Raw genomic sequence first — 21,973 nt, 5'->3', positions numbered from 1 at the left:
AAATAGTCTCCCAAGTTATAGATTTACATTATTCAATTTTTTTTTTTTTGAGAGTGTTTATAGTTGTATTACATTTTTGGTAGAAAATTGCCGTACTGTGTTGCTGAAGTTTCGCCTGCGGGGACCGTGCAGTGCTAATCCCCTGCCTCTCCCTCCCGCGTCTGACCCCACGTGGGGCAGCCAGCCCTGGCCGTGGGACTGCCGTCCTGCCGAGCAGTTACTTCATCAACCGTTGAAGTGATGAGAACATTCCAAAAATAGCTGTTCCTTACGCTATTGCATCATCGCTTTTCCAAGAGCAGCATATATACGTTTCAAACGGAAGACTTTCTCCCAACTCACAGAGCGGGCACCAGCAGGACCAGGACGACCACCCCCTCCCTAGCTGGGGTCGCACCAAAAGTTGCCAGGAGGGTTTCTCCAGAATCTTCCTGAACGAGCTGAGTCCCTTGAACCTGAATTTACGAGTTACAGGGCTTGTTTAAATCCCGGGGACAGCTGGGTGCCCTGGGACTCACCGGCTGTAGAAAAGGCAGCAGCGAAGCGCCCGCCGGGGGCTGAGGTTCAAGGTCAGCGCAGCCGGGTGCCCTCGCGGAGCCGTGCAGGACGGCGGCAGGGCCAGCGGCAGCCTGTGCGCTCCACAGAGCTATTCCCCAGCAGTGACCTGCAACGGGGACTTGCAGAAAGCCACCTCGCAAGGAGGCACCAGCCGCAGCTGACAGAATAAAGACAAAACACCCCTCAAAGGCCTCCCGGGTCAGAGGGTTCGAAAACTGAGTACAGCAAAGAATTTAATGAAGCAGGTCTACGCTGGTCAGCGGAAAGCTCTGATCATTTCTCGGACACGCATTTCCCACGTCGACAAGTTAAAGGGCCACAATGCAGCTTAACCTATATACTTACAATTCTGTCAGAATGCATCTGGGACTGACCATGCCGGGACCAACCCTGGTGCATCACAGATGGTGTATCACATGGTGTATGGATGAAGTAAAGAAGTTGCATAAAATTTATTTTTCCACCTTGTTTTACAACATTCCCTTTAAAGTTTTTACACATCTGCAACACGTAACTCCACAGAACAATAAATAATTGACATTAGTATTTCTCTTGAGTCAAGAGTATTTACATGTCGTTTAACTAGATGACAGGTACAAAACATCGGCATCACAGTAAATATCATTTTCACACTAGAATCCATTTCCCCAATTAAAAATTAGATTAACTTAACATTTATTTTTTAACAATCTTAACAATTAAAAATGTTCTCAAAGGCATATAAGTACACAAGTTGTAGGAGGCGGTAGTAATGGACCATATTGGCAAAGCTGTAGAACCAGGATTTCATGCAAATCAAAGAGTTTATTAATTATGAAATAACTAATAATAATGGCAAAAAGAGCCCATCCAGCTCAGGCTGAAGATTTTAGTGGGCACCGGGCTGGCCCCAGCAGCTGTGGAGGTGAGTTGAACCCCCCCGAACGGTCGTGTGCAAAGAACCGTGAGGCTGAGCCGCAGGCAACAGCCGCTCACCCCCCGGCTCAGAGCGCTGCTGGTGCAAACCAAGGGCTTTTCGTCAAAGCGTAAAGCCAAAGGCCAAGCTTTAGAGATTCCCACGTCTAACTCTCTGGGGCTCCCTGACAAACTCGCTCAACTGCAGCAAGATTTCCCTCGGCACTTGCAGCGGACGAGAGAGGTTGTGACGGCATTTAATTGTGATAGTTCGGCAGACCACGGAAAAACAACGCCTTTGGCGCTGCTCGGTTTGGTCCAGCCACAGCTGTAGCTCTCAGCACCGAGGGGACACCAGGGACGTCACTCACCACTCCCCAGCTCAGTTCTAAGACCCTGCACAGATTTAGCTGCTGCTGTTGAATAAAGAATGTTGCGTTGCAATTGCACGATGAGCCGAGCAAAACAAATGTTTGCAAAGATAAACAGGACAAGCTCTATGGAGGGGACAAACACAGCGTTAAAGAGAAAAAAAAAAGAAAAAAGAAAAAAAAGAAAAAATGAAAAAAAAGAAAAAAAAGAAAAAAAAAGAAAAGGGTTGCGACACACCTGGAATTACTGCAGAGATCAGGAAGAGAACAGTGCATGTCACAAAACCTCCACGGTAACCAACCCGCGGCAGCACAGCACAGAGCGTCGGCAGCCGTGGGAAGCAGGAGCAGACGGTGAGACAGACACCCCTGCCCCACAGCATCGTCGGAGCACGCTCCCAAAGCACACAAGTTACGTGAACTGCTACAGTACACAAAAAGGAATAGGAAGAACTCTAAGGCTACAAACACGATACTACACAGAAGAAAACAATGCTTTACTCCCAATAAGCACAAATCATGAGCATACTAGAGGAAAAAGATTAAATTAAGTTTCCAGCAGAGAATCCATTTATTCAAATGTACAGTAAGTATGAACATATGTATTAAACTTTCTTTTTAAAAACATTTTTTAAATAACTTAAGAGAAATAGATTGCAGACATAAAGTGCTAAACTTGAAAAATACGACAATCATTCCTCTTTCCTGCTGTTTGTTAGATGGCAGTTTTAATTTTCTGATTGCTTTAAAAAATTGCAGTGTATACCCAGACAGAAATTACTTCCTGGATTTACAACCTTGTGCAAAAAAACTAGCTGCAAAGGAATATAATTCACACCCCAAAACACAGCTACAGATTACTATCAATTCCACTAAATATACATTCCTTATTAAAGTTATGATTCAATAAATATAACAGAAATCACAATTCACTCCCTTTCTTGGTGTAAGCTAATATTTTGCAAATATGGTCCACTCAGTGTAAACTGTATTGACTTCAGGAAACAGTGAATTCTACCATATATACGTCTCCAATATTTACAGACAGCAGCATGGCACTGTTGTTCTTGCAGGACATTTAACTACTAATACACACCGTACAGGGACGGGGCTTCACGCAGATGAGCACTGCGACGCCTCGGCCAACCGACAAGAGGGACTCGACTTCTCAGTCACAAGAAGTTGCCAAATCAAATTCTTGATTCTTGTATTTAAATCTACTTAAATCAAATGCTGGCCGGGGACTCCAGAACATCTGCATGGCCGGCACTATCCAGGAGCTGTAGCAAGTCACAAAAAGTCAACGTTAAGCAGCTTTTTGGCAAAGTGGGATAATTCACAACAGGCCGTTAGCCCAGCTCCCCCGCAAACGGGCTGTGCAGGCACCGCTCTTCCTCTGCGGGACAAAGCACTGGGAAGTTCTGGGCTTCTAGAGCCTTTCCCAACACGAACAAGCCTGTCTAATGGGCAGAAATATGTATTCTTAGGGGAAAAAATTTAGGAGAGAAGGAAAGAAAGGCAAGTTTTCAAAATATTATGAGAAGGTGAATATGAAGAATTGTCTTCCCTTAGCAGGATCTTTCTAACGTCGGTTGCTATTTATGAGGACTTCAGACAAGAGTCTAATCAGAAGACTGGCACAAAAGAAAAAACAGTGTGTTAGATTAAAGAGCGTTTGCTGTTCTTATTCCTGAAGGATTCTGAAACATAATTTTCTAAATTAAGAGAGTTTTCCCCACATAAAATAACAAGGTCATACGGACTTGCACTCTCACCCCGAGCCACATGCATTATAACGCACATCCAATTTTTCTCTAAATCTTCTGGAACTTGCTTCCCCTCCTCTTTGATATTTACTCACAGGAACTGAGAGCAAGGAAGGCAGGTCAGGTTGTGGAAAACATTCCCCGGAGCAATTCCCACACATCGACCACACCAGCCACAGCTATCTTAGATGTGAAAATTCAAGACGTACCACTACGGGTCAACAGAGACTCCAGCTCTCCTTTTAAAACAGCACTCCGGTGTTCCACTGATTTCCACACCAGACCTTGTAGTGCCGTGCTGTGCTCCTCGCGGCAGCGAACGCCCGCAGCGACGGCAGCAGAAGCTGGCAGCCCGTTGGCACAGGGGCGACCAGGGAGCTTCTGCGGCGCACACCAGCGCGAGGGGAGACGGGAGCTCAGGCTCCGGGCTCGGCCGCTCCCGGTCCCTCCAGGCAGCCGACCGACAACGGCGCCAAGCAGTGCCAGCTCCGGCGGTGGTTTTTATGATGTGGGAATGAGACAGCAAGTAACTAATTTAGCACAGACTAAACAGCCATTAGATGAGGATGGCTGCCACTGAAAGCTCATCCACGTTTGATGCACAAACCCAACGGTAAAAGGTTCCCATAACTCTCTGTCATTCTCCTGAGCAGCCTAAGTAGATGTTGCTCTCCTCAGGGGGTTACAGCGTGGGCCAATGCTTATCATAAAACCAGAACTCACTGAGTTTAATTTCGGAAAATTGAAATCAGTAAGTACATTTGCTCTACACACACAAGCGTAATGCCTTCGCGCAAACCCCACTCCTGCCCCTGTGATTCAAGTTTGGTTTTTAGAGCAAAGGGAGGTTCTCAAAACCTGCCTCTCTGCAGGGCGTGTGCCATGAACAACATCCACCTAGGAGTGCCTCAGCTTATTTGCAGCTCATCTTCGCAGTTTCACCCTAACAGGAAACAGATTTCGTGTAGCTGTGAGGAGTAGCAGCTCTGTGACCTTTCCTTTCTGTCTCCAAGGATTCAAGACACGTCTGCCACATTGTCTGCAGAACAGTACGAGCCTCTTCTCACGTTGTCGACACATTTCAAGTCTGATCAACTGCAAATTTCTTTTCCAAAGAGGATTTGCTTTAGTTTAGATAATTTTCTCCTATACAAATAAATACAGAGTAAAGCTATTATGTCACCAGCCCCTTCTAACAGGAAGCACAAAAGCTAAACAAAACTGAATTTCTTCATTTTGGACTAGATTTCTCTGCATTTGTCAATGGCTGGATACCTCCAAAATCACTAGGGTGACCACATTTCAACTGAAGGAAAATCTCAAACGCGCTCAGATTCTCAAGTGTGTAGACCCGACATGCTGGAGCCCCATTATGGAAACAGCATGCCGTAAATCAGGAGCCAGCTGTCAGCAGCGTAGTGCATCACCTACATTAAGGGATTTCCAAGATGTAAAAAAAGAATGTAACTACTTGAATCAAAAAGATAAATAATATAAAACAACATTACACAATGCAGGGAACAGCATAGATACTTAAAAAGTAACTTAAATTTGTCAAGTGTAAATTCCAAGGTCAATTAGCAGCTTTCAGACACTTTTAACCATGCACGAGAAACCCATCGTCATCACAGTTACGCACATTTGACCCCAGCTAAGTTCCACAAAAGGGGCAAAACCTGGATGAAGTAACGAGTGCCTCTGCCCTCAAAAAAACTCCCTTTTATCGTTAGGTTTCCATTCGTGGCAGTTGCGAAGTTTTTGTCAATAAAGCAGCATGTAATAGAGATTACCACATGATCCTTATGCAAATATCGGACGTATTCGTTATAGTAACAACTACACAATTTTGTCTCTCAGCTGTGTGCAACATTTGTCTCTGGTGTGCAAGGAGAACAGCCCTAGGATGTGAGCTTCGAATAGCTTGGGGGAGAAAACCTTCGTCTCAGGTACTTGAGGACGTAGAGGGGAAGGCAGCTCACCAGAGTGATGACGGTGACTTTCCACAAGAATGACAAAGTTGCAATGAAGTAAACATCTGTAAAATGAAAAGAGCACAGAGTCAGTGAAGATGGGAAGTGCGTTCTGGGAAGAGGTGCGTGCAAGTTCAAAGCCCGTACGATCCCTGCTTCCTCACTCTTCTGCCCTTCTCCTCCACGAAAGATACAGCCTTCTGCACAGCACGTTTCAGTACGGCATGCAACTCCTCACAGGCAAGTGCCCACACATACCCCATCTGAAACAGGGCTAGCCATCTCCTGGCAGCACTAAGCTTCCTTTAAACGGACTACTTGTCTTCTGACTCCATTAGTCCAGCCAACCCATCTCTTGACTCAGTTATAATATCTCAGAATCGTTGCAAAAATAGTTGAAGTGTGGTTCAATATGGAGCTGGTATACCCATTTGCAAGAGATACAGATCTAACCCATTGGGAAGTTATCCTCATCGTTGTCAGAGTTAGCAAAGAGCTTTATGGAAGAAGTAGTGACATCTTGTGGTTCCTGAACGAACACTGGAACGAACCCTACGGATCTGATATTTGCAACCAGACAGCTACAGGGGGAATCTCGAATTCCTCACCCTTTCTCCTTTAGCCAGGGCAAAGGATTAGCTCCGTTTCAGACAAATTAAAAAAAAACAACCCTAAACCAAACCCACAAGAGAAAGGCTCCAATGAAGCAGACAAAATAAGCTAAGTTTCAGGAGGCAACTCTTTCACCCAGTTAAAAGATGAATCTTTTGAACCAACAACAGAGGTTCAATCTGCAGTCTCAAGTTCAGTGCCCATATGGCAATGAAGACCACTGTTACATATGACAGCTGATGCGTGGTGGGGCTCTGAAGGTACGGATAAGATTTACTGGGCAGCACACAGCCTACTGACCACCTTGATCTCCGCTAGCATTTTGCTATGAGAAGGAACCATAAAATATCTTCCAAGTGCCTTCAAATCAAATAGAGCTCATCCCGGTCAGAACCACTGCCGTTGTAATTATTGTTGCTTCATCAACAGCCTTTAAGCTCAATTCAGCTCTTTACAGTCCTGTTACTATTCAGTCATAAACCAACTGATTGGAGAAAAGGCATTTGACCTTACCAATAAACTCATGTAAGAAGACCAGAGAAGCTATGTAGCAGGAAAGACTAAGCAGCTCAGCCACTATCATGAGCCAGTGCCATGTCTGGATGGTCAAGGCCACCATCAGTAACTCGGTGAGAATCAGGGACGTGAAGGAAATGGCCACAATGTGGACAAATTCGGATTCAAAGAGGAGGAGTGCTCCATACATGATGATGCTACCTGCAAGGGAATGGAACATTTGGGTATCTTGTTCAAACATCAGTCTAAGCTCTAAAACCCACTGCTAGGTCTTGGAAAGGCTGAAACATAGTCATGTCTTGAGACTGTTTTTCATGAAACCTGATGAATGTAATGACAATGAATCAGTTACTATTTAGGAGACAGAACCGATGACAAGACAGGGAAAAGTTACAGCAGAGGTGCCCAGATTTTTATAACAGTCTATCATATTCACAGGCACATGGAGATAGGAAATTAATACACGCTATTTTGGCAACTGGAGATTTCTAACATCACAAAACTCCATCCTCCCAGAAAGCACTTGGTCACTACTCGGAAGCTAGAAGATATCAAATCCTTTCAAAACCTACTGCGTTGCCTCAGTGCCCAGATGGAAGCAAGGTGTTGAAAAGCTCAGTGGACCCAAGTTAGTTTCTCTTTGCACCACTTTGGCCAAGTTCTCTCCCCTTTACACTTCCCCCTAAAAGGGGCACACGCTCAAGCACTGTTAATGATGCATTGTTTCATGCTCCCATTCTGGCCAGCCAGGGAATGCTCACAACGCCCCGCACGGCCACCTGCACAAATAACTCATGTTAGCAGCATGAGTAATCCGCACCAACATCCATCACACCAGGCTAGTTTCGAAGGGAAAACCTGCAAGTGACTAGAGCTCGAGCCACAAAGTTCAAATCCAGCTGTGAACTTTCCAAAATTTAGGACTGCTCAAGTTTTTGGTCAGGCTCATCTCTGCTAGCAACTAGCCCAATTGTTTGGCCTGCTGTTTTCTAGTTATTTAGCACATCAGAAGTGAAGTCACTTTAACCAAACATTGTAACCAGATAGTGGTCTTAGCTCAAGAAGAAATCTTTCCCTCAATGCATCACCCTCTGGCTTTAGCTTTCCACCACTTGTGAGTTTTCTATAAATGCCTTAGCTTTGCCATCATATTTGTGCAGCATCAGAAGACCGTTATCCCTGTCGTAGGGTTCTACCGTATTAGATTTCAGAAGATAATGCCAAGACAGCTTTTATATTCTTGGTTTCACTCCCTACTGAGGATGGTATATCAATTAAATCAGTAAGAATTAGCTGCTTATTTTGGCACATTTATTCTGACTCTTGTTGATAGAGGAGTTTTGGAACACAAGAAATTTTGCTACAGAATCATATTGCCATTTTAGCCTTATAGCTCCAGGTTATTTACAGGTTTTCCATGATTCCCTGATTAACACTTATAGAAAGTATTTGAGTTTGAGGTTACTTGATAAAAGAAGCCAAACTGAAAGAAAAGATCTTCTTAGACATATACCCCAATTACTATATCCACTTTTGGAAAACAGATGCATTGTAATTAAGGCATTTGCTTAACTGTTTTAGCAGCCTAATTAGAGTGTATGGGATACGATCAAGACCCTGAGCTCTACTCTAGTCCTTCATTACAGAGGGCTATGAAGTAACCAGAACTATTGCCACTTGTAAAAGACGAGTTTAGATAAAATACACAAAGCTACAGATTCTGTATTTTGCATGCTGACTTAATAACCTGTACAATCCATAGGTTTGAAAACCTTTTTGAGAAGAAGGGAAGTCACAAACTCTACTCTACAGATGGAGCAATTAAAGCACTGAAAGAACTTGCACAAAATTACCAAGGATGGTCCCAATGGGAAGAGGCAGTATGCTTTGAACTTCTACATTATTGCCTACAACAGGGTTGACCAGTTGCTGCCACTATTTAGTTAATTTCTTCCCTTGGTAATGCTGCCAACATTTTCCAAGACAAAAAAATATTTATTCATTATCCCAAGGATGCATTGTTAAATTCACTTCATGCCTTACCTAACTTCCTGCAATACAAAAAATTAGATGTCCTGTACTCATTAAAACATCTAAAGGCACAAACAGAAGTTGATTTCTTACCTTGATAGATGCTTATTAAGACCCATATTAGAAATGTTTTGTATGATAACGGTCGTCCCTGGGAGGGGAAAGAAAAAAAAAGAAAAAGACAAAGCTCCATTGGGTTTTCTTTTATGAACATTCATTTATAGATCAACCCAGCAATTAATAAAAGAGAATCTGAATGTGATTTGGAAAGAAAACAAAACAAATCAACCAACCCTGAGGTACTGTCTCTTTATTCTCATTTGTCATGATGCACGAAGGAGGCTGGGGACTGTGGAAGCTCACTGCTTGCACAGCACAACCTCTTCCTTACTGCACACATGATTAATTCAATGCAAAGATGTCTCATGAGTTCAGTCATTGTACTGTGAAATATAAGATGTGTGTATACACATATATATGAATATATTAATATTATATTTCTAGACACACACACACAAATCACCATCATATTGAAGGCAGAGAGGTTTTTAAAAAAGCATCTCCAGCCAACACAGCTATACCAGTACAAAACCCCGCTATGTTTAGACCAGGCCTAAGGATGGTTGGAGAATTAGTGGTTTATGACATAAGAAACAACATACAAGTGAAACCAGATGGAGACTTATTCAGACTGTTGGAAAAACAGGCTTTGCTTCTGAGAGTATCTGTTTAACAGAACTCCTTGAGGGAAAGGATCTGTTGAAGACTCAGTCCACCCTTTCGTTCAATTAAGGAAGATGTTCCCACTCTGCATACCCCAGTTATTAAAAAAATTTCCAGGAGAAAAAAAAAAGAAAAAAGGTACCTAAAACAAGATTTACCTTCCTCATATTTCTATGGTAAATATCAAATAAACTTTTCTTTCTCTAAGGAGAAGGACCTGACTTTCATGCTAAAGCTACAAAAATGGCACAGCAACCAAATCTTTAGGTCCCTTTAGATCATCCTCAAGGCAAATTTCTATTCAAGAAACTACGTGATAACCTCCTCCCTCCACCAAATAAGCATATCCCGTCCCGCCATCCTCTTTTCTGGCTTCAGGATAGTGCCAAATCCCTGACAATTTCTCTTTCCCCTTTATTTTGGAACAAATCAGTAATATTAAATCCTTAGAATTTCCCACAGAATGGAACTTCTATTTCCCCAGCCGTTTTTAATAAATTGCATTTCATGTAGCATTCAACAACAAACTGCCAGGAAATCTGGTTGTATCCGTTAATTCAAATTTGCCTTTAAAGCAATTTTGCTTGAAAACGCACGATAAAGTTCTGTACCTACTGATAATATATTTGACATTACACATTTAGACAGCTTCAAATCAAGACAGGGATCTTGCCTTAAACCAAAATAGACAAAAAAGAGTCTCCCACACCTTAAGAAGATCTTTGTAGAGCTCTGGGTACAACATTGCAACTTCGGATTTAACATCCTTGTCCAGGACTAGAGAAAACACTGGAAACATTGTGTAAATTGTGGAGTACCTGGGAAGAAGGTAGAAGACCAGTAAGTTATCTACGGTGTAGATGAGCAAACCGAAATGCTAGTCTTCAGAAAGCAAATACAGTATTCTTGAAGTGCCAAATGACGTACAAATTATAAAAACTTGTAAATGGAACACACCAGAGTTTTGCACATAGGAAAAACCTGCAGGATCTACTTTTTGAATGGCTTTTGATTAGAAACACTCATACACAGAGGATTGGTTCAAGTATCGCAACCTGGTGTTAAAGGGTTATTAGCAGAGCTAAGGACAGACCTATCCCCATCCCAAAGTTTGCTCTACAGTTCAGGCTTGATCCTGTTGCCTTATGATGTAAATGGAGATGAATTTACTGTTTGGTTTTTCATTAAGTACTCGAAAGTCTATAAAGTCATGGGACCACAAGTGTAATCCCAGTATATCTGAGAGAGGCACTGATTCCTCCAGCTAAAGGGGTTGGGCTGTCCTCCCCTTCTGACACCGTCAGGAGCTGGGCACTGCCTCTCGTTGCTGCGCAGGCACCAGAGCACAAGGACCGTCCCTCTGCTTTTCTCTAGGATCGAAGGAGTGCTTCCTGGAGGGCGGCTTGCTTCTCGTGTTCCTAGTGTGACAAAGCGTCTTTTTGGAAAGGCTTCCAGAAGTTCTTGTGCTGCCTCGGTGACTCTGCTCAGCGCAGAGGAGCAGAAAGGGGACGCAGATCACGTCTGTCTTCTGAAGCAATGTTGTGAAACACGCAGAGTGGAGATGTGCATGCCTTGCATGTTAATTAGCCCAAATCTATTCATTATGCACAGGTTTTCCACACTATTAGTAAAAAAGTGAGCTCTTACCCAATGATGAGAAAGCCTTGGTAGAGAGGAACTGAAGCAAAGTAAAATACTGATGAGAAAACAGCCTAGAAAAGAAAAGAAATAAGCTTTTCAGGCATTAGATACTGCAGTAGAAGTAACAGCTTAAAAATATACTCTGCTCAAACTGGAACGTACTTGCAGTGGGTTCTCCAAATTCCTGAAATGAAGACAGAAGAATGTAATATCAACCCTTTTTGTTCCTACGCAAACCTTGGATGAAAGCTGTGTTTAATAGCAAACACTGGAGAGCTGGACTTGGAAAACTTTTTGTAATGTAGTTCCACAGAAAAGAACATAAAGCGTTCCCTCCAAAGCCCACTGGTCTGATCAAAGCCATCCAGATGTTGCGAAGGCCAGGTGTGTACTCATTTATGCCTGGATGATGCCTTCACAATGTAAAGAGTTAACGCTCACTAATACAAACTCCAAAAGAGTTCAAGATTAATTTTTTTTTTTTTTTTTGGTCAGAAGTTATGGGATTGTTTTCTGTTCTTGTTTTTAGCTGCAGAGTAAGCTAGACTGTCCCCTGAGTTTGAACCTTCTGTCTCTATGCATCCCTCTTCAACACGTTTATTCTAAAATGGGAAGAGGGCAGAACCTGCCTTCTCAAGAATATCAAGTATTTTATTTTAAAAAGACTTAGTATTTTTAAGGAATATATCAGTACATTATGACGTGGAAATGCAGCTCCTAAAGAGTAACCTCTGTCCTGAACTGTAACTTTCACTCAAGTCATCACAGCTAAGAACAGAATTTGGCTCACGAACTCTGAAAATCTCTTTCAGCTCTCCCTGCCAACTGGCAACTGCATTTTCGTTACGCTGAGGCTCGGCGCACACGAACAATGTAAATTTTGCGAATACCAAATCTGTTTCTAACGTTCCCTTTGAAACGGAGAGGAACAGACAGCCTCCACGTTGCTGCAGCGAGCTGCCGAGCACTTGGGAAGGTTAACGCATGCTGCAGCAGCCTTTGCGGCACGGCTCCTGCGACCGCTCCACAGCACGCCCGACCGAGCATCGGTAACCTCCTCGGGGTCTGAGCCAGGCCCTCCTCAGCTGCGTAACTCTGGTCTCCTATTTGAAGGCCTTGCTTCAAACACGCCTGAAAAGAAGCACACCTACTTGGCAGAGACCTTCCTGAATAGCAGTGCCCTGGTTCAGGCTTTCAGTACTTCCTGGCATTACTAAATGACAGCAAAGACATGCTGCATCACAGCAGCGTTTTCTAAGGTAGAATATTGTTTGTCCAGTTTTGGAGAAGTTGCTGATGTTTGTCCAATACCAGAAACTTTCTTATGTGTTTTCATACCCAAGTAACAACTCCAAGTTCCAAACCATGACAATTTTCAGGAGAAGAAATAGTTGCATCCAAGATGAAATGCAGACCCTCTACTTTTTGATTTTGCTTTTTCACCGCTCCGTTGGAAAAGCCCTCACGACAGTCCATTTACCTGCATTGTACTGATGCACAAGCTCCTGTGGATTACAAACTGACTGAGAGCTGCAGACCGTTTGTAGCTGTTCCTTCCATGCACCATTAGTAAACGACCCAGATGTTTAAACTGAGTGATAGAGAAATCGGCTGCAAGTGATGCCTGTTTTCCTTCCTGTATACAACAGCAGGTAAAAGCATAGTGAGATCATTTCATTATTGGAAACAAAGAAATATCGTATTATTATTTAGTTATCATTGACAGAATTTCCAAGAAAATTTACAATACATTAGGTGGGGGAGAGTATTACCTCAGTACTTCTGCCTTTCACCGTGGCTTTTAAGCAAAAGAACAAAAATATGAGGAGAATTCCCATTTGAACCCTGTCCTCCTATTCTAAGCAACCCTCTGAACTATGATTCACAACATGCATGTTAACGTGACACATTGAGTCAGTTTTGAACACAAATTTTCAGTCTCAAAAGTTCACTCAATTTTAATGTTTTGGCTCACTGCAAGCAGAGCCTTCCCACTGCCGCCAAATCCAGTCTTGGTGCTCCAAGCAGCTCCATATGCAGGAACCAGAGCTCTAACCCAGAGCTTGCTTTCTCAACTAATATAACCAGTTTTTAATCGTACATGTAGGGTGTATGTTATCAGACTAACTACAACTCCAGCGTTTGGAGCAGCTATGCATGATTAAAAACCCCAAAACTAACCACAATGGTCCAAATTCAGGGAATCTGCCAAGAACCAAATAATAAACCTGAACTCTATTAAAGAGTAGTCTCCTTTCCAGACAAGTTATTTTCCATGATAAGGCTATGGGTCTGATGATTATTCTGGTGGAAGCTTCTTGCTTTCTTGCGCAAATTTCTGAAGATTCATTTAAGAGTTGCAGACTAGCTTCTGAGTTGCCATAGAAAGTCTTATTAAACATGAGGTAATCTCACCTTTCCTTCAACTCCAACACCACAGTCAGCCTCCTGAATCATGCTAACATCATTCCCTCCATCACCTGCAGGTCAGAGCACAGGCAAACAACACTGTAGTTAAACAAGAGAGGCAACTTGCAACCCCACTAAAGGCATCTCCACCAGACCGCAGTACTAGAAGAAACACTGAACCTTATCAACAACAGTAGGATTTTAAATATCATTTGGGAATTGAAATTCTTTGAGAATTTTTTTATAGATGCACAGGAATTCAAGGCCACTGATCATTTTATGACTTGTAAGTGTCCCATTACAGCTACAAACCTGAAATAAAGCTCACAGGTTAACAACGGCGCTTTATCCGATCGTGTTCAAGCTCTGTTTTGCAAAGATACCACCCCAAATATTTACGAGTGGTTTGTCATTGAAGTTTCCATATGCCAAAGTTCATCTTAGCAATCATCCCACAAAAACACTGTTCCCTATCTCAGCATTTCCAGGTGTTACGAGATGACACAGGATCGCTCACTCAAAAACCAAAGACACCATCCTACGTGGTCGCTCCTCCCTAACTGGTCCCTTACCTACGGCACAGGTGAGTTTGCCCGTCCTCTCCTGCAGCAATCGCACGATCTGGGCCTTCTGCGTCGGAGCGCATCTGCAGCACACGACGGCAGGGCACTGGCACGCCAGCTCCATGAACTCATACTCGTAGTATTTCAGACACACCTAATTTACAGAGATCAGAAGCGTCACTGGTGTTCGTCCTATGAAAGTTTCTTTTTAAAACAAAAATAAAATCCTAATTCAGCCGCAGTGTTTTGGGCCGTTCCTGAACAGCCCGAGGCATTTGGAGCCTACCTCCAGCGAGTCGCCAGAAATAACAAGAGCACAGTCGTGTTTCCGGCGGAAGGCGTTCAGCTCTAGATGGGCTTCTCCACGGTTAGTCACCTGGGGAAAGAGATGGCAAGTGAGGAAGGGTTTGCTTCACTGGGGTGAAAAAACAAACAAGTCTCAGAGGGAGCAAAAGTAATAAGGACGGGTAGCACACCGAGTTATTTGGAGCACAGAGTCAGATAAACCAAAGCTCAGGGAACAGACAGCTGGGTCAAAAGAATAAAAATATTCTGGGTCTGCTGCTGGAAAGCAGTTGTGACCCCAGCACTCCTCCTGTCCCAGAACTTGGGGTCCCGAACAAGTCTTGAGAGAGGGGTGCGCGGGTGTCACTCACTAGTCTGAATATATGGATGTCCTGTGTCCGTGTCACCAAATGTGCGTTCTTGGCTGTACACGTGGCTGTCTCTAACTTATCCCCTGTCAGCATCCACACCTGGAATCCAAATAATTAATGGATTAAAACCAAAACTTAACAACCATGTCTGCAGGACATCTAGAAGTACCACCTGCCAGTTCAGGCGTATAAAAGGACTGTTAGAATATATACACAAATTATTTTTCCCTATTTTAAAACATACAAGAAAATTCTCACAGATGAAAGAAAAAGCTTTTAAAATGAGGCTGAAACGTAAAAGAACTTACAAACTATGTATAACATTTTTCCCACCTGCAATATGTCAAGATTCTGCTGATAAACCCACAAAACGCAAGCTAAAGAATGTGTATGCGTGTGTTAATGTGTCCCACCCCAGCTATTTCTCGCAGCTGAAATAAACGGGCCTTGCTGCACAAAGATCCCTCATGGCCCTGCCTGAAATATGGATGATGCAACTGGGGTTAGCTCACTGCTGATGTGTGCGTCTGGAACGGACTAAGTCGGTTGGTTGGCGCTTTTTTTTTTTTTAAGAGGTGTTTTTTTTTTTTTTAAATATACACTGCTCCTTTTATTTTGTGCTGGTGAGGGGGGGCATTAGAAAGCAATGTCAGCAGCGATACCCTGTTATAATCTGGCAGGGAATTCCCTCACAGTTTAAATGTAACAGAGTTTGTTTTGTTTCTTCCACTCGTGTTTTTATTCTTTCAAGACACCACCCAAGAATAGTTAATGAAACTTTTTTAAAAAAAACCCCAAAACACACACAAAGACTCACTTATTTGTTTAATAACCTGAGGCTGGAAAAAGATTTGATCTTAACAAGATGGTCCCTGTAATGAATTACAAGACTGTCTTCACTCCCGATTTACTTCTCGCATGCAATACCCTAATGAACATACCATTGCAAGGAGTGCTCAGAAGTGCCTCACTCGCTGTGTAACGACACACTCCACACCCCGACGCTGACTCCAGCCACGGTGCAGAGCAAAAATGAAACCGCTTTGGAATAACTGTTCGGGACTACGCCATGCCGCAGGGGGAGAAAGCCAGCGCTGCTGAGGAGCTTTGTCTGATTCTGCTCATCTCACCTCTCTGCTGAAGTCCCTGCTGTTCACAGCGATGGCTCTGAGCAGAAAGCACTTCTGGAAGCCTGTCCCAAGCCTTGAATCCCACTTCCTACCTAATCCCCAAACACACTGCCCTGCTTTGCATTCCCAGCATGGCTCAAGACTTTTACTCACTTTGTTACTTAAAGCAGAGAAACCACAACCAGAACCTTTTACCTACTTTTCTTGCCCAAATCTGAATGTTTAGTCCAATTTTTTTTTTTCTTTTGCAAGTCTGGAATCTGACTGACAAGTTTTCAGAGAGAAATTAAGGACCGGTTCCCTCACTGCTGAGCACAGCTCAGGCCGTAGGTGTCCGAGTCTTAGATGCTGGAGCCCAGAAAGCTGGGCGGGGGGGGGGAAATGTCCAGTCCCTGATTCTCTTGGCTCAGACCCCCTCTGGTGGCTACTGAAAACATGTATATTCACAGCCCAGTGCTTCAACCCCAGCACGGCAGGCTGCGCACCAGAGACCAAACACAGCCAAACTGGTCTTGTTTCATGCAACCATCTCAAAGAAAGAAAAGCCTCCCGTAGCCACCCTTCTGCCTACGCACTCGCTTTCTCTGCAGAAGGAGCCAGAGCATGTTCGGGGGGAAAAAAAGCACAAAAGGTGACGTGCTTTCACTGTTTGGTTAACATACACTACTTCCAGCAGGTTCTGTTCCCAAAGTGATGTTTCAAATGCATTGGTCAGACAGTGCCACATACTCCAGAGGATCTAGGTGTTCCTGCTAGGAGTAACATGAGGTTAGGCAGACCTTAATACCAGCATTTCTCAGCGTCTCCAGGGTGGGTCTGACGTCTGTCTGCAGCTGATCCTCCACGCCGGTGAGACACAGCAGCTCCATCTCCATCTCCAGGCTCTCGATGACTGTGGCTACCTTCAGGGAGCGGTCGTGCACGCTCAGCTTCGCCTGGACGTAGCGTGCCTGAAGACAGAGCAGACGCAGCCAGAGTCACTCGCACAGCCAGCCTGAATTTGGGTGGAACGCAGGATTAACCAGCACCAGGGTTAACCAGTTAACCTCCCTCTGTTAACTGTCCCTCAGGGATGCCACCTGTAATGGCTTGTGAACACAAGGTGCGTGTTACAGAATAAGGCGGAAAGTATTTTGGGAAGTTTCCGTCGTTTTGTCCCTGCCCTGCGTGCAGCACGTCCCCGTGCACACGAACGCACAGCAGCTGCTGAAGTGACACCTGCAGACAGCCTGGAACCGACCCCCTCCCACTGCGGGTCTAACCACAGCTTCTGCGACGAAGCAACGAGGGCAAGAGAGAATCCTAAACATCTCCACCCTCTCATCTCCGCATTTAACTAAACAGTTTTCCGCGTTTTGCCTGCCTGGGGTAAGCAAATTAGCGCTGTGTGTAGGGACTCATTTAACAAACCCCACACGTGAAGCCTGGGTTTCCAGGAAGCCTGGCTGCGTTATATTCTGGTTGTTTGTAGTTTCCCTGGATGTTGGAATGCAACAATGAAAATTAAAAGCCAACACATTTCCCCACACAAATGCAATTTGTCTAACAAATGATGAATATTTGCAGAATTTCTAACTGCAGAAGACTGTAAGGCAGGATTCGGGAACTGCTTTGGAGGGTCCTGGCTGGGATCCAGTTTCATACATACCACTTTAAAAGCCACTTTGATTACAGGAACAGCAAGACATTGAAGAATGACAGTTCTAGCAGAAGAAGTAGAGATGAGAGGCAGCATTATCACTAGACATCTGTGAGAATCACTTCAGTGATCGTTTGTTTAAAAACAAAGGGAAAAAAAACAAACAAAAACTTACTTCAAAGTCTTGATACTGCTCTTCTGTCAGAGACTTCTTGGCTACGACTAGAACCCTCAGGCCTTCCCGAGCCATGTTACCACACTGGAAAGAAGTATCACATTGTAAACCATAAACGGCATCTCAAGTAAGATGATTTATGCACAGCATTGCAGAGATGGCAATGTAAGATAGCAGGTTAAGAAAATAATCATCCCATCTGAGCAACCCCAGTACGTCTGTAACATCTGATAAAGTGCATGATAAACTCGAGAGGAAAAAAGATCTGCAATGGTTTGTAATCTATCCCAGTGATCAGAAACAAAAATGTCCTCTCTGCTGTACCAGTGTGGCAAAAACAACACCATTGATCTCATTTTCTCTGTCTCTAAGTAAAAGGACACAGGCCTTGGATTTGAAGACTTGACATCTTCGGCCATAAACTCATTAAATAAGACCAAGGTGGTATTTCTCTGAACATCAGGGATTGGGGAGAATCAGTAACTGAAGCTACTGCTATAAACTCTGTGTCATCATCACTACTAACCTGACAAACGTATGCCAGTACAAAGCTGCCAAATGTAGCTTTGAAATGAGATCTTTCACTCTAAAATAAATCCAAACACAGGATGAAGCCCAGGACAAAACTGGTGATCTTGAGTGGCAATCAATTTTGAGCAAAATCCTTTTTATTTACCAGACTTATTCTGCATGAAACTTGTTGAACTCGCCACCTGACTTCCTTGTTAATGCATGTTATCTTTGGCTGAAGACTAATCCAATGCATTGCCAAGATCAGTGACCTTCTGGCTTGCAGGTGTTTTGGGAGTTGTGTCCCCTCTGCCACCTTGACAAGCTTTGCCATGTGTTGCCCTGGGAGAAGAAAAGCACTCTCATGAGAAACCCTCTGTATGGAGGAGAGATGGCCCCATACCTCCTCTTCCAGCCAGTCGTTGTACTGCACGATCCCGGCCATCACCACATCAGCCCCCTTCATGTAGAAGGTGATCTCTCCTGTTGATTCATCCTGCAGATAAGAAACAGAAGAGTCTAAGCTGGGCCAACATCAGCATATTTGGAGTGGCCTCAGCAAGCTAAGCGATGAGTTTTCTTCACATCCGTCACAAAAATGCCTGCGCTGGGTCAGGCTGAAGGTCTGCCTGGCTCAGCATCTTGTCTTGGGGCCAGCAGGAGATGTCTATTCAATTGCATCTCGGCTACTCGCAGCAGGAATAAGGCTTCAGACAAGGACGATCAGCTTTTTAAATCAGCAACATGGGATCTCCATGCAGACACCTCTCAATCCCAACTGCGTGTGCCTTTGGAATAACCTCTAACCCTCACCCCGAAAATTTATTTCATACTTACTTGAAACAATAAAACAGATGCATGAAGTTTACCAGAGTAAAAATCATCGTAATTTACACCCCCGTTACGTTATATGGCATAAGCATAATTAAAGTTTATGCTTGCCACAGAAAGGTTAGATTGCTGCCTGCCTTATCTGATACAAGCAATTTGTAAGCTACAAGCAAAGCATACTTACATTACCGCAAATTAAAAAATCCCTTCTAACCAGGCAGATACCTAAGGAGGTCACAGCTATTAGTATTACAAGCTAATGGAAACCCTGGCAATTTCCTCAAAGGAGACAAAACAATGAGTAAGGAACAAGCTGCTCTGTAAACCGAGATAGCCACCGGGGATAGGAAGAAAATAAACTTAACACGCAAAACCAAAAAACCCAGGAAGGTCTGGAAATAGAGCCATGGACGAAGGGGGGAAAGTACTTTAGGAAAACCAGAAATGAAAGAAAAGCACAGTGGGCACTTTCCAATATGCACATCAACCTGTTCTGCAGTTACACAAACTGGAGGTTCTCACACCTGAAGTGTTGAGTCAGTAGGCAAAAGCCTAATGTCCTGCGGCACTGGCAAAAGAGAATTTACTTCCACAGAAGAAAAAAACCCAAAAACCAAAAAAACAGCACCTGATGTGGATATTAAAAATGCAAAGAAGATAAATAAGTAGTTTTGCTAGGGAAATTAAGACGTAGCCAAGGATAATGAAGCTGCTTTACTGAGCTCTTTTGCCAAGGTCATAAAGATTTTCACAAGGAAGTCTTACAATTAAGTTTAAGCAGGTTTTTCAATGTCCTGAAACATCCAGCCTTCATAGACCAATATCCACATATCCCACATCCCCAAAGCAAAATCCGTATCACTCTACCAAAACAACTAGAATCTGCTTAAATAAAACACAATGCTTTTGGCAGTAGCCAAAGGTAAAGGTTTATCTATTAAATTATTTGATTTAAAAGTGTCTAACAACATCTCTGTAGGAAACTGAATAAAGACTCCGCTTCCCGTGCTGCAGAACTGGCTTAAGATAGTTTAGATTTTTTGTCCAATATAAATACTGTATCAGCTATCTCCTTGCATTAGTCATTTCCTCTCACCGAGTTCAATAGGAGGTTAGTGCGTTCTCATATTATGGTAAGATCACACTATAAATCTACACAGAGATTTGCCAGTTATATTGTTTTGGAGAGGCATCTTTTTCCACCGTGGTCTGACTCTGGCCATGGTTCAAAGGCTTCTTTCAATTCCAGATATGACAATAGCACTATCTTTGCTTTACAACAAAGATCATTCCACATGGGTAAGGGGAAAAATAACGCAAAGAAAAAGAAGAATGGAAAACATTGTGGTCAAACAAACAGGCCTTCTTTCAAGAAGATAAGTCAGCAAACAGTGAAGGCTGGCTGCTTTGGTAGAACAAGACTTCTTAGAACTGAAATAATCAGCTACAGAAATGACAGTTGATCACAAGTAAACAAGCAGATATTGCAAAAATATCCCAAACAAGGCAACATCTGCTACTTGTTTTCAATATTAACTACTACTTCATTTACTAAAAGTTACGTGTTGAAGATCTTATAATAGGAGCCAGAGCAGACAGGACCAGCAGGGGAGATGGGCGTCTGCCAAGGGCTTTGGTACGCGCGTCGCTGGGCTGGATGCACGAATCTCTTGCTGAAACTCCACACCCGGATTGTACGGGAAGCCTGGCAAGACGATCGCAATGGCAGTTTATAAGAAGGGGCAGTACCTGTATAGTTGAGCAGAACATACTACCATCGGAATTCGACTCGCTACCATCCTGAGCGCAGTTTCATTCTGCAGCTTCTCGCCCCCTCCCCAGCTGCTCACTGCGGCTGTTGTCTTCTGGATACCTCACGCGACCTTCCCTCCCGACTGCCATTTTTTAAACCAGCAGCACAGTTTTAGAAGATACACTGAAGAGGTAAACACCTTGCAAGTCGTGAATCAAAACCAAATGGAGTGCCTACACATACATACATGTACGTTTAATAAAAGTTTATTTGACAACTACTTATTTATAAACTTTTCTTTTTTTTAATGAAAAAGAAAACCCTGCTTGAAGATATTATTTTGGAGTATACTGGAACACAGCAAATTACCCAGGTAGCCAGCAGCTGCTGTGCAAAACCTACTTCTGCGCAGGGTACACAGGGAGCTGATTTTGGTGCCTTAGCAGCAGCTAAGGCTGCAAAATGAAGACGCTCAATTAATGAGCACAACAGAGGGGCCGATGCTTCTATTAACAGTATTTATTGTCAGGATCTGGGCCTGACATTGCTCTCACTGACCACAAGTGGGAGTTCTGCTGGTTTTAGCAGCAGTGATATTCTAAATACAGAAATGGAAAACAGAAATAGTTGTCTTCCTAAAGGGAAGAAATATAGATAATAGATAATTTAAAAGGAATAAGCTTCAAATCAAAGAGGGAAAAAAAAAAAAGAGGACTGCTTTCCACTTGGATGAGAAAATTTCCGAGCATCCACTTCTCTGGTGAGTATATGAACACAATTTCATGAAGTGTACCCTGGCTTCAATGGTTAGCCTGCTTCTTACACCTTGGATAAAACAGCACCTCATCAAAAGTTTGCACTTGCAGTAAGCAGTGAGGACGGAGGTTGTTTAGTCCTCCCTCTTTTATTGCTAATATTTTTATTCTAGGTCTTGAAAATGTTGCCTGAAGTCTCCACATCATTCTCACTGTAAAAATAACTAATCTGAAAAATTCACACTTGCTGTATATAGACGGATATGCACTACGCTTGTTGCAGCTATCCCACGGAGCACGAGACATTCCTGGGAACACTGACGGCTGTGTACGTTAAATGCATTCAGTCGGATCTCTAGATTCACAGATTTAACACCCCGATTACTTTGTACAAGCTCAGCCTATCAGCCCACGTCAACTAACGTTCCTGCCCTTGGGTGTGCTTTAATATTCCAAAGCCTGGAAAAACA

At 43.4% G+C, this 21,973-nt stretch overlaps 1 protein-coding gene across 1 annotated transcript in view; it reads right to left on the bottom strand.

The window, feature by feature from the left end:
• Window positions 1-980: 980 nt before the first annotated feature.
• ATP9A (ATPase phospholipid transporting 9A (putative)) overlaps window positions 981-21,973 on the bottom strand; it is a 63,726-nt gene continuing 42,733 nt past the window's right edge. Inside the window, exons 16-28 of the mRNA XM_075769148.1 lie at window positions 18,568-18,660; window positions 17,655-17,738; window positions 16,620-16,790; window positions 14,711-14,809; window positions 14,341-14,430; window positions 14,064-14,208; window positions 13,498-13,562; window positions 12,563-12,718; window positions 11,089-11,153; window positions 10,151-10,259; window positions 8,812-8,869; window positions 6,685-6,888; window positions 981-5,624 (exon numbers count right to left, since the gene is read on the bottom strand). Of these exons, the coding sequence (XP_075625263.1) occupies window positions 5,488-5,624; window positions 6,685-6,888; window positions 8,812-8,869; window positions 10,151-10,259; window positions 11,089-11,153; window positions 12,563-12,718; window positions 13,498-13,562; window positions 14,064-14,208; window positions 14,341-14,430; window positions 14,711-14,809; window positions 16,620-16,790; window positions 17,655-17,738; window positions 18,568-18,660 (1,476 nt within the window). The 3' untranslated portion in view covers window positions 981-5,487. The remainder of the gene's footprint in view (window positions 5,625-6,684; window positions 6,889-8,811; window positions 8,870-10,150; window positions 10,260-11,088; window positions 11,154-12,562; window positions 12,719-13,497; window positions 13,563-14,063; window positions 14,209-14,340; window positions 14,431-14,710; window positions 14,810-16,619; window positions 16,791-17,654; window positions 17,739-18,567; window positions 18,661-21,973) is intronic.

This window comes from Balearica regulorum, chromosome 16, assembly GCF_011004875.1.
Source record: "Balearica regulorum gibbericeps isolate bBalReg1 chromosome 16, bBalReg1.pri, whole genome shotgun sequence".
Lineage (NCBI taxonomy): Eukaryota > Metazoa > Chordata > Aves > Gruiformes > Gruidae > Balearica > Balearica regulorum.
This window is presented reverse-complemented; position numbering and strand designations above follow the sequence as displayed.